We start from the raw sequence: 20,348 nt of genomic DNA, 5'->3' as shown, positions 1-20,348 counted from the left end.
AGAGGAGAGTTCCGTCTGTCCTGTGGGCAGCCAGCACTCCCAGAAGGGCCAGGCCCTAGGCTCAAGCAGTTCTCTCACACCTGGTCCTGGGGGCCCAGGATAAACAGAGTCTAAGATGGGGAGGGTGAAGGGGGGATCCACGGCCATGTTGCAGGACCAGGAACTCCCAACCTGGACCACCTCAAAATGGGAATACCCTCCTAGCTTCAGCAGGTAAATGGAACGAAATAATGAAAGTCCACATCTGGCACACAGCAGACACTCAGATTCTAGACGCTTCTATAGTTGTCACTGCTGCTATTGATAAGCCTTTGATGCTTGGAAGAAAGCTATTTGCTTCCCTGTTTTATTCTTCCAATGTTAAGGAACTGTCCACTGGCGAGCAATCTAATTAGGGTGGAGGCCAGCGTGATTCCTACGGCAGGTGCCAAAGCAGTAACAGCTTGTACCAAAAGCATGGCATCTGAGAATGAGCTGAGGTTACTGAAACCACGGGGGACACTTAGTTAACCATCTAGATTCCCTTTGCAGGGAAAACCTGAAATGACACCTCGACATACCTGAGACTCAATCCAAAACCCAGGATGAACAGGAGGTTCATGCTGCCTCCCTGTCTTCCAGAGGCAGCTTCTCCTCCCTGCCAGGTGCCCAGCACACTCCTGCTCTCTTCCCTTCCCTGCCCCCAGTGGCTCACAGGAGAGAGCGCAGAACTAAGGAATTTCAGGTCCATGGCCAAGAACAGTTGGTTCCTGGTGTTCAGAGCAGCAGAGCGATTTACAAGAGGTGAGAAGAGAAGATATGGAGGGCAGGATGCTCTTGGCCCTGAGATGATCACAGACAGCTGTAGTGATGTGATGGTCAGTGGCTCTTTGGCTGTCTTGGCCAGAGTTCCTGCACCTTGGTCCTCAGTGCCAGCCCTTAGCCCTGTGGCCCAGACACCCTCTACTCCCCCTGCCCTGTGTCCTGAGCCCTCCCCAGCGCCCACATCTCCATTTCGGCTGCCTCCAGAGCACTGGGAGCCCTGCAGTCTGGCCTAAGTGACAGAGCCCTGAAAGGGGCTGAGGCGGCAGAGACTTCTGACAAAAGTGCCACTGACGCTGCAGGGCGCCTGGCCTTGACCTCCATCTTTGATACTCAAACACATCAGACGACAACAGTTTAGATTAGATTTGCCTTCCACAATTCTTGCCACTCCCAATGTCCAGTAAGGAATAAACAGAAATCATGTCTTCTGTCCAAAGCACCCCAGGTTCCAGTGGCACTGGCCTGTGGTCACTGAGCCACGTGCTGAGGGCATGGCTCTGTGAAGCCACTGGCTGTGACAGTTGGCCAGCCATGAGGCTAGGGTGATGCCCTGGCAGTCAGGCCTCTCATAAGAGAGGGTTCCTGCCAAGCAGAAGCGTCCCTGGGAGGCTGGGAAGGCAGAAGGCACAACCCAGGACCCTTCCAGAAGCACAGAGATGCAGTGGCATGTCCTTCCAGGACAGGGGCCCGAGTGCTGTGTGGGTCAGTCCCCAGCCTCCTGGTCACGGGACGATGGTGGAGGTGGTGGCAGCCACTCCCCTCCCGGGGCAGGGAGGTTCAGGGAACTGTTCCTCATATCTGCTCCTCACCCTTCCAGTGGCTCGGCACACTGCTTATCACCTCGAAACAGTAAGTAGCCAACTAAAGAGGAAGCTTCTGTGGTCTGTAGTCAAACCCTCACTGCCACACTTTTCTTGGCAGAGAGCTTCTGGACATGTCTAAGATCCAGAACATTCTGTTGTCTCCCAGGACCCTGTCTGAGAGGCTCACAGGACTCATTTTGAATTTGCCACAGGGAGTGAGCTCCCCAGGACGCAAATCTGTGTGATTTGACCAACAGTGATGTTGTCTTTAGTTCCCAAGGGCTGTGGTGGGATTGGTGGGGGGAGGGCTGCTCTCCAGGCCACTCAAATTTTCCAAGATGAAGCAACAGAGTCTTCAGCACAGCCAACTGGAAGGAAGCCCCTCCTGCACTTAGCCACTCGGCTGTCTTTGAAGATTAGCTGCACTTTAACTCCATGTCAGGGAGCGGCATTCCATACTCGCTGGGTCCATTATACATGTAGCAGAAGTTTGACCAAGTAATCAATACTTACGATGGATCCCACAGAGAGTGCAGTCACCCTCCCCAGTGCTCCAGCCAGCGCTTCCCTGTCTAGTGGGCAGGCATGTCTGGGGTTGTGTTAAAAGGAGGATTCGGGTTCAGCACATGTGTATATATACACACATTCACACAGGTATATACATACATACATATAATATGTAATGTACGTGGGTGTATACAGAGCATGTATGAGTATATATCTATGTTTATTATGGACTGAATTGTGTCCCCAAACTCACAAGGAGCCGGGATATATATGAACTATTTTGCTGGGAAAAACATGTAGTCAAGTATCAAAAGTTTACAGCTAATTACAAAAAACAGACATCTTAAGTTAATGATTTTCGGGCTTTTCTATAAATGCAAGAATCTGTGGTGATTTGACATTTTTCCTTCCATAAGCATCTTAACTAGCTAAAGGCCAGTCTAACCAAAGCACAGACCACGCCCTGGTCTCCACCCTGAATTCCCCTCAGGGTACATGGGGGTGGGCGGCTACAGTGGCTAAAGGCCTGACCCTCGTAGAACTGGAAGGCTTCAACATTTTTTTCTTTACAGTGGATCCTGACATTGCATTGTTGTGACTTCTCTGTTCCATAACCTGGACTGAGTACCTATACCATTTTGAGAGCTTGGAAAATGCTCCCTACCCCCACAGTCTAAGTCACCTTCTTTTGTCAATTGAAATCTATTCTTACCTTCTTCAGAAAACATTTTATTCTGAAATGCTTAAGTGCAAGGCTTGGGGGGAGTTGGGGGGGGGCGGTCTTCAGGGCTAAGGACCAAGACCCCAGGAAGGAAGCTCCCCAGGGTTGGGGAGGAAGCGCCTCCACTCCCAGCAGGAGGAAAGGGCAGACCGGGCAAGAACTGTTTCCCACGTGTAAAACCAGGCGGCACATAAACCAAGTTGGGTCGTTTTAAGCTTATCACTGAAATGCTTAGTGAGAAAAACAAAGAGAAATACTTTTCAGGGGTGAAAATCGCAACAAAAGGGTTCATGCCCCTGGCGAGGGGTACCCGTTTGTCCTCCCCGGTTCAGTCTCTGCCAGCCCAACCTGTGGGAAAGCGGGAAAGTCTGGGACGTCTCCCGGAGGCTCAGAACTGAACGAGTCGGCTTAACACGGAAAAGTGAATCAGCAGCGGGTGTAGCACGCAAAGGGTAGGGCTGACCTGCCTCCCGGGCACGGTTCGGACCCGGGGCGAGCTCCCCTGGGGAGGGGTCGCTGTGAGGTGGGGGACGGGGAGACAGCAGGGGCAGAGACCGGGAGACAGGAGCGGGAGAGACCGGGAGCCGGCCCCGACCGGGCGGACCCAAGAGGGGCGGAGCCAGACGGAGAGGCCCGGGGAGGGGCCGAGCAAGCCAGGAGGGGCGGAGAGAGTCCGGGGGCGGGACCGACCTGGGGAGGGGTCGGGGCTAGGCGGGGGCGGGGTTGACACGAGGCAGGAGAGGGGGCCCTGGGCGGGGCCGGGGGCGGAGGAGGGAACCCCGACTGGGCCGCCCGGGGCGTGGGCCGGGCGTGGGCCGGGCGGGGGCCGGGCGGGGGCCGGGCGGGGGCCGGGGCCGGGGCCGGGGAAGGCGGAAGCACTGGGTGAGCCCGGCGGCTGAGTGCTGAGCCACTCGCCTTCCCGCTGCGGCCGGATCCGCGGAGCCCCGGGCCCCGCCGGCACCATGGAGCTGCTGCTGGGCTTCTGCAACTGGAGCACGCTGGGCTTGTGCGCGGCGCTCAAGCTGCCGCAGATCTCCGCCGTGCTGGGCGCGCGCAGCGCGCGGGGCATCAGCCTCCCGAGTCTACTTCTGGAGCTGGGAGGGTAAGGCCCGGGGCGGCCTGGAGCCGACGAGAGCCCGGGGGAGGGAGCCTGGGCTCTGATAAAGTAGAGGCGGGGGAAGCGGAGCCGAAAGCGCCAAGTCGCGGGGAGTAGCGCTTGCCCTGGCCGCACACTTCCCGTCAGTAGTGGCTGCTCCCCAAGCCTTGCGGGGGCGAGGGGGGTGGGAAATGAATGACTGCGCACGCCCATTTTACAGATGGGGAAACCGACACTCGGCGAAACTGTCTCTCCGCCCGTTAGTGGCAAAACCAGCCATCCAGCTTTGAGCAAGGCCGTTTGCTCGTGAGGCTCTCTCAGCTGCTTCCTCCCTAAACCCACGCTCCATCACCGCCCCTTTTCTCGGGTTTTGGTTTCTTCACCTGTAAAATGAGGGGTTGGACTATGAATTTTAAGGACCCTCTGGCTTTTAAAAGTTACACATTTGTTGGGGGCCGGTGTCAGAGAACGGAGAGCTTTTTAGGGGAGAGGAGGACTTGAACTTGAGCTGGCCCCTGAAAGGTGAGAGCCAAGACTGCTCCCACAGCGAGTTTATCCATCCAAATCCGAAGTAGGTGCGCTGACTCAGTATTTAAAGACCTGAACGAGAAAAGCAGAGTTAAAACTTAGTCGGAAAGACATAAAACCCAATAGGCTAGCCTCTCACCCTGCATGGCCGGGTCCTCCCCGCTGCTCCTCGCCAGCCCGGGCTCTGAGGGCCAGTCCTCGGGAGAAGAATTCCTCGGAGGGGCAGCAAGGTTGGTGGACCCAGGTTTTCAGCGCCAGAAAGAAGCCAGGGGAGAGCAAGAGAGAACGAGGAGACCTTGGGGCCAAGAGGTGTGCGGAGCCACCCTGGGCCCTGCGGGGTCCTGCCCGGGACACGCCCATCTGAGGGACCAACCTTAGGCTATTTGGGGGCGGGAAGTGGGGTGGAGGGAGGCCCTGAGGTGCACCCACAGAGCAGAGCCTCTTTGGGCGTCCTTAGGGAGAAGAGGTAGCCACGTGGAGAAAAGGGCCCTCCAGGCAGGGGGGCTTGTGAGCACAAGCCTGGTGGCTGGACTAGAAGCAGTGAGGCCAAAGAAAGAGGCTGAAGACATGATGTTAGGTAATGTCCGCGTGTGCAGGTGCAGTGCATGACATAGGTGCACTGTTGTTCCCATTTCACAGGTGGGGAAGCCGAGGCCCCAGAGGTTAGGTAGGTGCCAGGGATTGTGAACCCTCTGCCCCACCTGCTGGGCAGGTGGCTGAGGCCAGCAGGGGGAGGGGGAAGCACTGGCTGGGGTCACACAGAGAGACACCCTCTTCCCTCCGCCCTCTGTGAGGGTGTGGTACATACCAGGCTTAACCCTTCCTGGCTAAGGAGATGTGAGTCACTGAGTCCAGAAGGTCTGTGGAGCTTCTGACTCTGGGGGAGCCAGGGGCCCGAGGGATCCTCACATCTTGGGTGGTGGGACAGAGACTCTGAAGGGACACCGTGGAGATTTGGATTCTGAGGAAGCTGACTGGCCAGGGTGTGAGCTGGGAAGGCAGGAAGCTCTTCTGAGAAGAGCTGGATTCTGGGGTCTATATCCCTCCCCTCTTCCAAGCCCCAGCCTCTCCAGAGCTTGAATTTTCTTAAAGGAACTGAAGAGTCCTCATATCTTTTCCCCACCACCAGGCTGGGCAGCATTCTTGAAAGCCACTAGAATCAGCTAGGGATGTCGTTCCTCTTCTAAACATGGTCTCCCAGCACTCCTGTGCCTGAGAGGCCCAGCCCCTTACAAGCCCTGCTAGGACTCCCATCCAGGGATGGCTCTTGCCCCCTCAGACGTCCTTGGCCTGTGCAGCTTCTTGGGTGCGACCTTCTAAGGGGGCTGCCCAGGGCCTCAAAAGAACCCAGCTTTAGAGACAGGGAGACCTGGGTTTAGTCTCTTCTAGTCCTGGTGGGTGGTTTGCCCTCCGTTAAAGTCATCTGTAAGTGGCATCCTAAGGGACTTGACAGACACCGGTGCCCAGCCAGTCCTGGATGCTCCAAAACTCATGGAGGTGATTAAATTATTACGTCATCCTTCTTGTTCTCCGTCTCCCTCCCTGACACTTGCAGACTCCAACTGCCAGTTCTAAGGTTTTGCAAACGAACCTGTGGTGGTGGCCTGGCCTCCCTGCTTTGTGTTGGGTCAGTCCGAGCTCAGCTGTGCCCCTCTCTCCCCAGGTTCCTGGTGTTCCTCCGGTACCAGTGGTACTATGAGTACCCGCTGCTGACCTACCTGGAGTACCCCATTCTCATCGCACAAGGTAACCCCTCCTGCCCCACCCCATGCCCACCCACGGCCTTTGGGGCCCCTCCTTCCCCTCACTTGAAGCCCTTCCTTTCAGATCTCATCCTCCTGCTGTGTGTCTTCCATTTCAACGGGGATGTGAAACGGGCAGCACCCTACATCGCCCTGTATCCTTTCGGCATCTGAAGGGTGGGGTAGAGCTCAGTGGTAGAGCTAATGCTTAGCATGCATGAGGCCCTGGGTTCAATCCCCCAGTACCTCTATTTTGAAAAAAAGAGAGATTCGTGCTGTCTCTCCTTTCAGTATCTGAGAGTCAGAGGTGGGACTGGAGGTGTTCTTTGCTAATAGGATGTGTTACTTACTACACAGAGTCCTTTACCGGCTATATGTTCTTTGGTTAAAGGAAAGAACAAGAAATCTCCAGTGCAGTATTCCGTGTGAGTGAATATGCCTCCACAGCCCAGCGATGCCCTAGAACAGTCCCTGCCCGGGGCCCTCGCCTCGGAGACCAGGCCACCCCACGGGTCCCTGACGCACCAGGTGGGATGCAAACTTAGTACCTGAGCGTGCTGACTTGCAGAAGCATCCCTGCTAAAAGCGACACTGTCCAACTGTATTCTTGAGCGGAAGGGAGATACTTCTTCCTGCCCTGAAAATGTCCCTGCATAGTAATGAGTGGGTCTGGCCTTTAACACCATGCCGCTAACACACCTGGACCGCTGGCTGCTTACTGCCTGTTAGCGGGCGGGTCTGGGCTCCCGAAGCTGGTTCAAAGTGAAAGTCAAGACATTAGGAGGGTCTCAGTGGGGCCTGGTCACACACAGACATGTCCCTTTCACACTCACACAGCGTCTTCCACGAACGAGGGCCAGGATTTCATTTTAACTCTCTTTGTAGAAACTCCATTATTCTCCTGCTAAACTTCACTCTCCTTATAAGGCTAAGAAAGCCTTTTGAATGGCAGGCAGTTCATTCTGCCAGATCTGTGAGATGATCTGAGCTGTTTATTTATACGTCTTCAGGGTGGAGGAAAAAGGGAGGGGAGGTGCCGCCTGGGCCCTGTCTGCCCTGAGCACCATGAGAGGGTGGCATGGATTGGTGGGACACTCCCCGTGTCCCCACCCCCTGGGTGGCCTGGGGCACAGTGCCACGAGCCCAGCCCTCTAAGCTGCAGGTGCCCCGCCTGTGAAGTGGGATAATGATGCCTGCCTGTTAGTGTTGTTTCCGGAACTAAAGTACCAGGAGCACAAGACAAACTGAGGGAGGGGCTTGGTGGCTCCTGTGCTAGAAGCCTGGCTGTGGCTGAGTCGTGACCCTCTGCTGTTTGATCAGGTTGTAAGCCCCTGACTCAGTTTCCCTCTACAGAAAGAGGGGTCACACAGCTGTACTGGCCCTCAACCCTTCAAGGTCAGCCCCAGCTGGTTAAGGGTTTTTGAAAACAGAGTACTTTAAGATGAAAAGCATTGTGTGATTTACTTTTTAAGTAAAACGCAACAGCTTATCTTTGAGCAAACGATGAGGCAGGTGCTGATGCCAGCCCTGTAGGATCAGCAAGATGTCTGTTACCTCCTGCCTGTTGTGCTTACGGAGGCGAGTGAGCAGGGCGGCCCATTACTGATGCATTTTTTAAAGTAATAATATGTTCCAGATATTATATAGGACATACTTAGGCTAAAATATTATTTGTTGTTGATCTGAAATTCAGATTCAGCTGGGTGTCCTGTGTTTTTATTTGCCCGTTCTGGCCGCCCTGCAAATAGGTCGTCTCTAGGCTCTCCAGGGCTGCTCCGGCTGGTCCAGTTGTCCAACATGTACACTTGGAATGAAGTGCGATGGTACAAAATTGAGCAACATTAGTTTAAAATTTGGATTAGAGACAGTTGGAAAAAGAAGATCTCATCCACCTAGATCCAGGCTGCCTTTCTGGTCTCGACCAGGTTGCTAATATTCAATTCTGCTGACTTGGAGCACAAGGCATTGTTGATTTCAATCCCTTCATTTAAGTAATGTTATTAATTATAATCATAGCAACTTGTTGGGTCCCTACGATGTGCCACAAAGCAGTGAGAAGGTAGACAGGGCAAGAAATAAATCCATTTTGCACATAAGCAAACCGAGGACAAGAGAAGGAGAATGACTTGCCCAAGGTCACAGCACAGGCTCCTGGCCGTCCCCTCACTGGCCTGGCCACTACCTCCCTGTGTGGCTTCTGCTTCTCTAGCTGGGCTCACTGAGCTTGTGAAAATCAGATATCACTCCCCCGATTCCCAGCGTTGCTCACCCCAGCTGTGTTATTTTGACACTGGAGTTGGTGGGAAAGGGGAAAATCAGTAAGCAGTTCCACATGACACCAGTTTTGCAGAACATGCCTGCTTTTTAACTTGAACCTAAGTGCCTAACTTGGGACATTACCCTGGAGAGAGGTCTGCATGGTCCAGAATTAAGCGGGCAGTTAAAGTCATATGGAATGATCCCAACCCTGGGATGGGTCCATGAACAGAGGATTCTTTGTCATTTTCTTCCATAATCTGCTTCTGTGCTTCTGGACTCCTAGCAGGTGTTCACTTGAACCATTTTTGCCTTTTCCATGTCTGACAAGTCCTAGCAGAGCCACTTCCAGTTCCACACTGGGCTTATGTGGTAATGTCTGTGGTCCCGGTTTGTTTCCGTGAGCTCGGGGCTGGGGGCGGGGGTGGAGCTGCTGGCCGAGCCACAGTTTCCTTCCTTAGCACTTGGTAAGCTGTGTGTCTGCTTGGTTCATCCTCACCCTGCAGAAGTGGATCTTAGATCTGGCCATGGTGAGTAAAGCGCTCCTGGACAAGCGAGGGTGTGCACAGCCATCTGTCTTGTCTCTTCTTTCCATGTCACCTGCTCTGTGAAGAACTTTAGAGATCGAAGATTCCGCCTGCTCATTTTCCCTCTGTACCAAAGAATAATGGGCTGAAAGCACAGTGCTAACCAAATATTAAAAGACCATATTCTCATTTAAATGTACAGGAGATTTTTTTTTAACTTCCTCTTTGGGGGGCCCTAGAGAACCAGATTGGGGAGGGAGGTCGAGTAGAATGAAGAACTGAGCATAAATTAAAGCATTTGGAGTTATTATCAGGTTAATAATTACATATGGGCCACATACTCATTATTTTTCTAACTTTGGCCTCCAGATATTTTTTTTTCCTTCATTGGAAAAGGGTAAGCCCTATACTTGTTTCCTTCCTTGGTTAAGGGCCAGAAATTCCATGCTGTGAGACTAGGATTCTGGTCGTGGGTGGGTCAGGAAACATTCGACCACAGATCTTCTCTCCAAGGCAACTGATGTAAACTTCTCCACCCAGTGGGAAAAGAAGGAGCAGAAATAATCAGTGATCGCTGCCTGCCAGACCCAAACCTGGGAATTTTGCCCCATTTTCTCCCCTCAACATCTTGTCTGTGACCCTATCTTGGAAAGTAGACTTGACTCTCAACCTTGTGACCTGCAGAGAGCAGAGAAGTAGGGTGACCAGCTTAACAATGAATCATTTTTTAGTAGAATTACATTTCAAATATTGCACGGGACATACTTATGCCAAAAAATGATTTGTTGTTGATCTGAAGTTCAGATTTAACTGGAGTGTTCTGTATTTTTATTTGCTTCATCTGGCTGCCCTACAAATAGGTCATCTCTAAGCTCTTCGGAGCTGCTACTGTGGTCATGTGGGTGCAGGTCCTGTTGTTGGGGGGTTAGGCTGTCACACGGCTGCAATGAGCCTTCACCCCTAAGAACATTCGGGAATATCATAGTATAGGCTCGTCAGGGATCAGGTCCAAAGGTCCAAGGCTTAGGGTTTTCGTTTCTTCTGTTCCATTCTCAGTGGATGCTGTGTCCTGACCACACGTTGATGCTCCACTGGTTCACACTTCAGGCACGGGCTGCACACTCGGCCCTGAGCCGCCGCTGTCCACAACACTGTTCCGGGCACCTACTCTGGGGCCTCGCGACAAGGTGGTGGCTTGAGGGTTTTGGAGGAGAAAGAGATCAGGTTTCAGAGCTCACACGGGGCAGAAAACCCTAGGATCCTGCAGGGGAGGGATGCTGTTTGAATTCGTGAAAAACCCAAGCTATAGAAGTTACAGTTCTACTGCTTTCTAAAGCAAGTCCCAACTTGGACCGACACGTGGTTTCCACGGAAGTCCTAAACTGTGCTTTCACCATCAGATCAATGGATAATTCACATTCACAGCGTTATTCACAGAACGGTATGATTAAAGTAGTTATGTGCACAGCAGCCTAAGCATGCTTCTCCTTTCCAGGCCTGTTCTCTGCGAGACTCTGTGCTGTGGGAAAACCTGGTAATCTGCACTTGAACGTGTATAATAAGACTGTCCAGGCCTTGTTTTTCTCCCCAAAGGAAGCTGCTTCATGATTGTAAAGATGGTGTTTTCTCCTGGAAGGCACATCTGGTAGAGTGTGTAGCAGGCGCTGGTGGGCTGTCTGTCACTGATCTACCATCACGTGGTCCTTCCCCCGATGCGAGTGAACAGCGTCCTTCTTAAGTCCACAGATGCAGACCTCCCGCCCCCTCACCTGCACGTGTCAGTCCTGTGTCCCCACCTTGCCTCTCACTCCTCCCCTCCTCTGTCTATTCAGGTCACCCAAATTGCACAGGAGCCTCTTTCCTTACAGGTCCCCCCGCTTGGGCTCAGCCCTCTGAGCCATCAGCTCCCAGTGTAACCCGGGCCCTCACCCATCATCTGCCAGGGAGCATGCCCTGCTGTCACCTTCTCTGCCATTCTTCCCGTTATCTCTCCTCCCCAACTCCCGCGTTCACTTACATCATTGCATTTGCCAGGCTGCATTGCTGTTAAGGATTTAGTCACTCAACAAGGGCTTATCGGTGCCAGCCACCTGCCAGCACTGACCCAGGTGCAGGGGACCTGGTGCCCCCTCCATGGAGCTGTCCTTCTGGGCAGACGGGAGATGGTCAGGGACACCAGCCACTTCATGCTGAAGCCAGCGGCCTTCTCATCCCTCATCCCTGTAGCATTGGACTCTGTAGATCGATTTCTCCCTGAACCACTTTGTTCACGTGGCTTCTAGGGCATCTCCGTCCTGGTGCTCCTTCTGCCTGCTCCTCCCTGGTGTCTCTGCTGTTCCGCCTCATCTCCCCGCTTCTTCAGTGAGAGGCCCCAGGCCCCAGCACACTCTGGGCCAGCTCCCCCAAGCTCAGGTGCAGGACTCTCTGAGGTCACCTGGCAGCACCGAGCTTCTGGTCTCCGGCCTGCGCCCCTCCCGCAGGTCTGCGCCTCCTGCAGCTTCAAGTCCCTTAATGGCGGCTCCATTCTTCCACTTACGAAGACCAGAAACATTGGAGCTTGGAATCACCCTTGATTTCTCTTTTCCTCACATCCCATAGCTAATCCCTCAGCAAATCCTATCAGCTTTACCTTCAAAATATACCCGGAATCAGAACACCCCTCACCTGCTCTGTTTCCACCGCCCTTTGCAGACCTGGATGACTGCAGCTCTTGCTAGCCAGTCTCCCGCTTCCACCTTGTCTCCCTTCGGGCTCCACTCAACCTGGCAGCTGAAGGGGGTGTTTCAGCTGATGGAGAGACTGGCAAATGGCAGCCTGGGCCCTGCTCAGGGTGGAGGGTGCTGTGTGGTGCAGCGGCAACGTGGAGGTCCCTTACCCCTGGGGGAGCAGAGGCCCCCAGCCTCACCGGTGGGCCCATTAGGATAGCTCAGCTCGCTCCTTTGAGTTTATGAGTCTGTCAGTTCACAGCAGCGTAGTTTCTCTCCAGGTTCTAAAAACACAATAATATCTGTATGTCCCTTTGTTATTGGCAGGTGGGGACAGATAAGCCTTTGTGGCCGTGCGGGTTCTTTTTTCTCTCAGCTTCAAACCAGCTGCAGCCCGCCAGTTAAGTTGCACACTGAGCAGTGGCATTGGTAGGGTGTCCATAAACGCCCCACTGTGGCACCAGTCTCCATCACTAAACTTGATTTTTGCCCTTGTACTAGTTGCTTATTACTTGACATGAAAATTGAGCTTCAAAAGCGCTTTCAGTATCTGGTGCTCTTTTGCTTTTGAAACTAAGGGACTCCTAACTTTCCCCTGTTTTATCTGCAAACAGAATTTATGTACTTTCATCAGTGCGGCCAGTAAGTTTGCTCAGCTCCAATACCTGTGGAAGGCCAGGGACTCGGGGGCCGTGAGCGCGCTGACGTGGGGCCTCGCTTCGTACACCTCTGCGAGTAAGACCGTGGCTCTAATGGGGGGGTGCCCTTTGCCAGCGTGGGGTGTCTACCCAGGAGTGCATTAACTTGGTGTCTAAGTGTCGTAATCCCTTGAGCTTTAATCCGTTGCAAATAGCTATTCAGATAGAACTTCCTAGTATATCCACATTCACAAGGCTGATTTAATGCATAGCACTCTGCGTTTTATGCAAGATCTGTATTCCAGTTGCTAAAAAAAAAAGTGAAAGCACACTTTTCTCCAAAAATCTGGCGTAATATTAAGTCCTCTCTTGTTTGAAAAGCATGATTATATTGAAGCCACTAACTTGTTTAAAAAATACGAATGTTTATGATGTAACAGACTAAAGAGATGAGAATCATACATTGGCTTTTGAGAATAAACATAGTTTGCAGCAGTGGAGTTTTTCTGGAGCCACAATGTTTAGCCTCAAGTTTAGAATTTCCTCTGTTCATTTGGATTCTTGCAGGAACTATCTTAAATTCATATGCTATATTTAGGTAGGAACATTAAAAAAAGTAGAGCTATCATGTTGATTAGCTTTATTAATTTAGATATTTGAGTTACACTTCTTCAAGTTTTTTCTATATTTTAAAGGACCAGTTTCTCCATCCAGGATCCTCTTCTACCCAAACCTTTTAAAAACAGTTAGCATATATTCTGGGATTTAAAATAGATATTAGCTAAATACCAAAATGTCTGAGATGCAAGTTGATACTGATTGCTGAAAATTTTCTTTTACAGCCAGAATAATAACAACTTTAATGACCACCAATGATCTTACAAGTAAGCAAAATATTTTTCTGCCCACTTCCTTTTCGAATTCTATGCCATTTGTGCCTCCTTCATTTGTAACTCGTCTTAGGGCTTAACAGATCCACTTGGCCCCACTGGAGGCCAGCAACAATATATTACTGGTCTTTATCAGTCACCATTTATAGTATTAAGCATCGATTTGCGGTGCCTGGGATAGAATATGCACAAGATAGTAGATTCCTTTCTTCATAAAGCTTCCACTCCAGCAGTGGAAATGAACACTGACATAATCACACGATTAACTACTGAAAAACATTGGGAAATGTATTTTGAAAGAACAGGACAGGATGAGCACCTAACAGGGGAACGTGACCTGTTTGGAGGGAGCTGGGAAGATTAATTGGAATAAGAGTGAGACCTGCAAGAGGGGAGAGACTGCTACAAGGAGCAGCATGTGTGAAGGCTGCGTGGGCTCAGCCTTGGAGAGAGTACCAGTTGGGCTGGAGTGAGAGTGTGGGGGTGAGTCTAACGAGGGGGAAGGAAGTGGTAGCGGCCAAATTGTCCAGAGCCTCAGAATTGCGCACAGGCAGCAGGAAGGCTTTTGCATGCAGGGGCGTGGCATAATCATTTGACTCCATGTCCTTGTTCCGTTACTTTTAAAGGGATACTGTGACAGAGGAGAAAATAAAATATACTTGGGCTAACCTAAAAAGAGTTTTCTAATTCCTTAGGCTGGGTTTTCAACTCCTAAATCAGGCATATACATTTTGGAAAAGTGATTCAAATAGATGGTGTCACCTATTCTATGAAGACTAGAACTATGTCCCTCATGTGTAGACCCTTCAAATACGTTAATTGTTATTTGAGAAATATTGCTACAGAACAGCACAAAGCATTTGCTAGTCCCTTCCCGGACGTTTTATCTTTGGCTCAAATGCTTTCTGTCTGCTCTGAGAGAACAGAAAGCATTTTGATTAGTGTTCTGGTCAAAGCATGAACTTAGTGTCAAGTAGGAGAGGGAAAAGAGGCCAGAGTCTTCCCCACAGGACTTGAAGAATTCTCTGTTTAGAAAGAAGAGTCAACCATAATTAAACAACACAACAAATCTGTGTGTTAAAAATTGGAAAGTCGAGACTGTTCTAATTGATTTGTTTTGTATCTAAGGTGACAGAGGTTCCTGAAAGTGATCAGTGTATCTGGGAATAACCGTTAAAAACCAGTTTAGCTATCTTAAAAGTGTTTTATAACTACAAAGATACATTGAACAGTTTCTCAACAGTTCACATGGTCCATAGTTGTTTCATTTGTGGAGGGAAGCTTTGTTTTGGCTTCTACTTAGAGCAGGAGCTGATTTTGTTTGTGACAACAGTATTTCTTAACACACACTTTCTCTTTCTTTTTGACTGATCTCAGTTCTTCTACGTTTTTTGATCATGCTGGCTTTAAATATGTGGGTAACAGCTACAGTACTTCGCTACCGGAAGACCGCTGTCAAGGCTGAATGATGGATACATTATTCCTACACGAAGTGGATTTCAAATAACTGAACCAAAGGGAAAAAAGCTCATTGCTAAATCAAGGTCTTTTATAAATTTAGCCAATCATGCATGCCAAAGGTATTTTAGACTTGAAAGAGCCCACTTAAAACACTTGTTTGAAAGTGTCAGTTCCCCTCCCCTTCCCCATTTCATTAGGTTAAGGTGGGGCTCAGACATCTGCAGTTTGGAGAAGGCTTGGTGATTGGTGGAAGTCTTCCAAGAAGCCCATTTTGAGGAGATTGCTATGACTCTCATTCTCAGTCATGATTAAGTTTCTCCAAAGAGCTAACTACATCTCCTTTTCAGCTTTCAGAATCTTTTAAGAAATCAATTCTCTCCACAACACAAATGAACACGAATGGAGTGGGATTTTGCCCAGAGTGGAATTGTAATAAATTACCAGGGTTCACTTTCTGGTACTAATGTTTAATTGTAATACAGATATAACAGGAAGGCCTTCATAATACTGTATCATACCCCCTTAGGCTCTAGCAAGCATACCAAGGCAAGTGAAAATGTTACTGGCTTGCCTTCATACACCAAAGGAGACCTTTAACGTCATACTGTGCCTTTACGTAATTCCTAACAAAAGGTACAGTCTATTGATGAGGCAATCCTAATATACTTTGATTCCAGCACGATGCTGCCATTTTTAAAAGGGCCACACCTATACAATTACGTTACTGGAATCTGGTACAAAATATAGCTGACCTCTACCAAGTTTTGTCTATTGAAAATATGTGCAGTAAAGGATATTGCTGGGTTCTGCCAAGTTCTCATGGATTTTATTCTCAAAGTATCATACTCTAAGCATAATGTTAAGATTATTGTACACTGTATTTTCCTGTAAAGACTTATGAACCCTAACATTTAAAACCTCTCTTTCCCCTAATAATTGAATGGCATTATTAAATGCAGTAAATAATGTTTATTATAAAATGTTTGTTTCTTATGTAAAATAAACTTTCATATTTTGAACTCTGCTGAGTCTCTTAAAACTCAACTGTTTTAATGGAATTAGTTTTAAGTTATGTAAACGGTAGTTTTAAAAAATATAAACCAGTTAATCCTTTTAGAACTTCTGCTTGGGACCAGTATAAACATAGTATCTAAAAATCGTTCATTCTGTAGTTTTAAAAATTAGTCATTTAAAAAAATCCAAGTGAATCCTTTCTCATATGCAATTATAATCTGACCATTAGTATAAATACAAGTTGTGTAATTTTTAGTCCAACAAATATTTTATTTAGATATACTTTATTACTGCTTTAAGCAGCTCCTTTAAGAATATACTATCTTAGATGAAAAGTTCTCCATTTCCCCTTTGAGAGGGAACATTTGAGCTACTCCAGATACTCTATACATATTATCATATTTAATCCCCCAACAGTCCTATAAAGTAAACAATTCTCCATTTTACAGATGTAAACATTGACGCTCAGATTGAATAACCTGTCCCAGATCAGCCAGCCAGTAAGTATACTAGAAAAGAACCCACATTACCAAAGAAATGCTTTCTAGAAAACCACGTCAGCATAATATTCCTAACAAAATAGGCACCCTGCCCCTCTTCCTTATCCTCGACACTCAAATGAGATTCTCAGGTTTGCATGGCCCTTAAATACCGACATTAAATCAGAGACAGACTCCTAGCTGAAATTCGATTTCCTGTTTCTCCATGGACTAAATGATAGGGCTGAAGATTCTACAAGTCTGTACCCTTAGTTAAGACTTATTTGCGATACCCATCTTAGGGAAGGCAAATTTTGGAAGTAAATTTTAGAAGGCTGCAGCACTCCAGGACTATTTAACAGCAAAAGTATGAAAATGCTTGTCTCAATTTCTTTTATTTATTTTTAATATAAAAAGCAGGCATAAAATACAATTACATTACTACAAAGATGCAACAAAATTTTTAAAAAACCAGGGGGGTACGATTTTCGTTCAAGGGGACAGCTGATCAAATATTTATGATTATCTAAACCATGCAGTTCATAAGTTATTACAGTTCCAAACAAAATTCATTATTATGGGGAAGGGAATCACGGAGAGGCCCCCCAAGCATAATATTCAGCACTGTCATACAGTGCTTATCTTCAAAGTGCTTTACAAACCAACTATGGTATCTTCACAACACAGGGAAACTGAAGTCTTACTCCACGGGAGGAGAGCTGAGTCAGTAGCAGTGACGACACAGGCTGAGAAACTCCGAAGTGACCTGCCCACGTCAGATTTTAGAAACATGTTATTTAAAGCATGTTTCAATAAGGTAATATAGTGTCTAAGTTTCTCTATTTACCACCCGAATCCTGGAAGAATAGATTAACAGCAGCAGCATAACTTCTGAAATTGTCATTTGGCAACCTAGAGTTTCTTCTTGAGGATCTACAGATAAACTGGTATAAAGGAGACCCGTCAGCAACAGAATGGTGTAACTCTAGCATTGGTTAGTTTTAAAAACACTAACCTTTACTTTAGATTTATTGGTATACTTATCCTTTAGTGAGAGCATTTTAAACTTTCAGATAGATTTTTTTAAAAAATCTTGCTTCTAGATAGAATTTCTTTAATTAATACTTTTCAAAAATGCACTGTACATTAATTCTTAACAGTAATCCTGGCACCGGTTTTCCCTCTACTCTCATTATTCCCACAAAAGTAAAAAATCCAACTGAGAAAATCCCAGTATCACTACTTAGTTCTCAAAAGGAGGTATTTATGGCTCTAGGAGAAATCAGGTGTGAGGACATTAGCAACTTTTGGTCTTACATTTATCTTGGAAGCTTTGGAGCCTCAAGAAAAAGAGAAGCTGGCACAAAATCAGGTTTTTCAACCAAGTCAACATCATCTTTAGTGAGCGGTGGGAAGAGAGCATTTGGATGGTGCATGCACTCGTGTACGTATATGAAACCAGCAACAGAGTATAAAGCAAATTCTTACCCAAGGTCAGAATTTTTTATTAAGCGCATTTCCATTAGTTGGACAAACAACCTTATAAATCCTTATTTCAAACCATATAATGTGAAGAATCTCCATGGAGAGATTTTTTTTTTGCCCCTTAGAGTAATTTTTTTCCATAAAAAAACTTCACATTAATTTTCCCTGTATAGTTGCATCACACCATGATTCTCCATATTCCCTAATATATACAGCATTCAGAATTTAAACTTTTGCCATGTTTACTCAAATGTTTCAATTACTCATGTGTAAACTTCAAATTATTTCACCTTAATAAAGTTTATTAAAAATATATATATATATATACTCTCCAATTCAGAATAATATGATAGAACCTCCCATAGTGTAACAAAATCTTTATATAAAATATTAATTCAGTCTCCTTTTAACAAGTCTAATGAATGGAAATATTTATTCTATATAAATTTTATATATTTTTCACTTTTTAATTTCACTTAAAAAAAAAATAGCTGTGCCCCCAAAACCAGAACATACCTGCGAGAGAAATGGCATGCATATCTAGTTTCAGCACAGACAGCATGAAAGAGTGCAGACTGGAAAATGTAGTAACAAGATTCAGTTTCAGTACATCTGTAGCCAAAGGCCACTCTTCAATTTCCACAACAGTATCTGTAATTGGGGATCCAACTCTTAAAACACTTCTGCACTGACCCCAGAAGGAATCAATGAAAAATGTCCACTTCCTTCATTGAAATATTAGAAGATATATTTCATTATCACACCAAACTCTGTAGGTGAATGTGTATAAAGAGAGACTGATAAAACACTACATCATTTTTTACTTAATTCTTATCACCGATGCATACTGTAGCAGTATAAAACATATACTTTTCTGGAATGAGAAATATAGCAGGAATAGTCCTGCATAAACTGTAACTTTAACAGCATTTAAAAAAATAAAAATCAAGTTAAGTGCCTCTAAGGCCACTTCTTCCCAGTCACCAGTTTTCTTAACCCAGTACTGAAATATTGCCATACACAGCTGTGTGTTTAATGGATCACATTTAAATATTTAAAATATATCTACAGTATGTCTTCATTTTTTTAAATTCGAGATAATTTTTTGAATCTTGAATGTGAAAATGTAAAAATAGTCACAAATGTCTTTATCAGAAATAAAAACACACCTAGGGTAGCCAGTAAATTAAAAGCAAAGAAAATGTTTCATAGTCACACACTAATACTGAGGTCTGTAAAAAAGGCTGGATGAATAATAGATATACATAAAAGATATATTAGTTCCAATACTATCTATTACTGTTTCTATCACCAATACTTAAAAAAAATTGTTATACAATCAAAATAGGCTGACATTGATAACTATTACGTGTAAAAATAGTGCACTATTTTTCTTCTGCAAAGCAAATTTGCATCCTAAGAGCTGGTAAACACTTGTTCTTTTTTTAAATACAGAAAAGGGTTGAGATTTTGAAAAAAATTAAATTAAGGCATTCAAAATGGGTAGAGTTGCCTATTATGACGCATTAGGAAACTGATATAATTAACTTCAAACTTCTTGTTACAGTAATTGCTTAAATATGAACATGCAGCTTCCATCAGGTACACACAAATGAGTGATACAAACTCCAACAGTATGGCTTTATACAAGTGCATAGTTGCAACTGCAGTAAGTAATGATATCTGATTAATGTTTATAAAAAAATAAAGTGGGAAGTTAAAAAAAAAACCCTCTTGCAGTATTACAGTACTATACATATGTGTGCGTGTGTGCATGTGTGTGAGAGGATATACATATCACACACGCGCGCACACACACACAGTATAATGGTCACTTCTTGAAGATGCAGTCTCTATCAGTGTAGTGGAATCCATTCCCAGATTCTTCTGGCAGGTGTGCTGGTGAAATCTCTCTGTTGAAGCTGCAAGGATGATTTCTTCAACTTTGACTCTTCTCAGTCCGTGTAGTGTGAGTGACTGCCAAGAGAGCTTCATGGAGCAAGTTGGGAAGAGTTGCACATGATATTCTTATTCTACTAACCAATCACTGTTGGTTCAACTTGCTGCTCCAAAGGAGCCCAACAAATCTATCCAAGATTTATAATTTATATTGCAGGAATACAGGCAATATATATATACACACACACACACATATATATATATATATATATGTGTGTGTATGTGTATCAGTCTCTCAGGAAAATATAGCTTTTTAATAACTTTGGGGCCATCATATTTCAGTCTTGTTTCAACTGGAAGAATATGATCACCTTGAATAATGACTGCATTCACAGAAGGCAGTTAGCTAGAAAGAAAAGGAAAATAAAGGTAGTTGTTATAGTGAAATAATTTAAGAGATTGTTATCAGTTCTTTGAAAAGGCATTCCATTTACGTCATTAAACTATATAGTCTTCCAACTACTATACTTTTAACACCTAAATCATGCATGAGATATATTACTGCATTACTTTTCTTAGTTTTAGGTACATGCAATTATATTTTTGCTCATATTTTCTCATATTGGTCACAAACACGACACACAAGTTTTATACAGTTAACTGGCTATTAGGGTTAGATAATATGTCACTGACTAACTCATGTGAATGTAAGTCTGACTTGGGCTTTAACTGCCAGTTACTCCATGCAGCTGAAAGAAGAGTGGACTTATGGGCCGGGTTCTACTTGACTGTC

At 46.5% G+C, this 20,348-nt stretch overlaps 2 protein-coding genes across 9 annotated transcripts in view; one reads left to right on the top strand and one right to left on the bottom strand.

Moving 5' to 3' along the window:
* The first annotated feature begins 3,686 nt into the window (after window positions 1–3,686).
* Window positions 3,687–16,993, top strand: SLC66A3 (solute carrier family 66 member 3). Of its 5 annotated transcripts, XM_031466583.2 has the most exons (8): window positions 3,687–3,937; window positions 6,123–6,205; window positions 6,287–6,356; window positions 8,930–8,987; window positions 12,304–12,424; window positions 13,170–13,211; window positions 16,142–16,192; window positions 16,859–16,993. In XM_031466583.2, exons 1-7 carry the CDS (start codon window positions 3,798–3,800, stop codon window positions 16,168–16,170), a joined length of 543 nt encoding a protein of 180 aa, XP_031322443.1. In that variant the 5' UTR covers window positions 3,687–3,797; the 3' UTR covers window positions 16,171–16,192; window positions 16,859–16,993. The 5 variants fall into 5 exon arrangements, 4 of the variants coding, with proteins under 4 accessions (XP_031322443.1, XP_064350802.1, XP_010981006.2 ...); XR_010384273.1 differs by lacking the exon at window positions 12,304–12,424; XM_064494732.1 differs by lacking the exon at window positions 16,142–16,192 and having other exon boundaries at window positions 16,859–16,979.
* Window positions 16,548–20,348, bottom strand: part of ROCK2 (Rho associated coiled-coil containing protein kinase 2) — a 123,889-nt gene continuing 120,088 nt past the window's right edge. For all 4 annotated transcript variants that reach the window (XM_064494729.1, XM_031466579.2, XM_064494730.1 and 1 more), the window contains one exon: window positions 16,548–19,961. Coding sequence is in view for 1 of the 4 variants with exons in the window: in XM_064494730.1 (XP_064350800.1) it covers window positions 19,958–19,961 (4 nt within the window). In the remaining 3 variants the exon portion in view is untranslated. The remainder of the gene's footprint in view (window positions 19,962–20,348) is intronic.

The sequence above is a fragment of the Camelus dromedarius genome, chromosome 15, assembly GCF_036321535.1.
Source record: "Camelus dromedarius isolate mCamDro1 chromosome 15, mCamDro1.pat, whole genome shotgun sequence".
Classification (NCBI taxonomy): domain Eukaryota; kingdom Metazoa; phylum Chordata; class Mammalia; order Artiodactyla; family Camelidae; genus Camelus; species Camelus dromedarius.
Note: the sequence above shows the minus strand (reverse complement) of the source record. Positions and strands in the feature narration are given on the sequence as shown.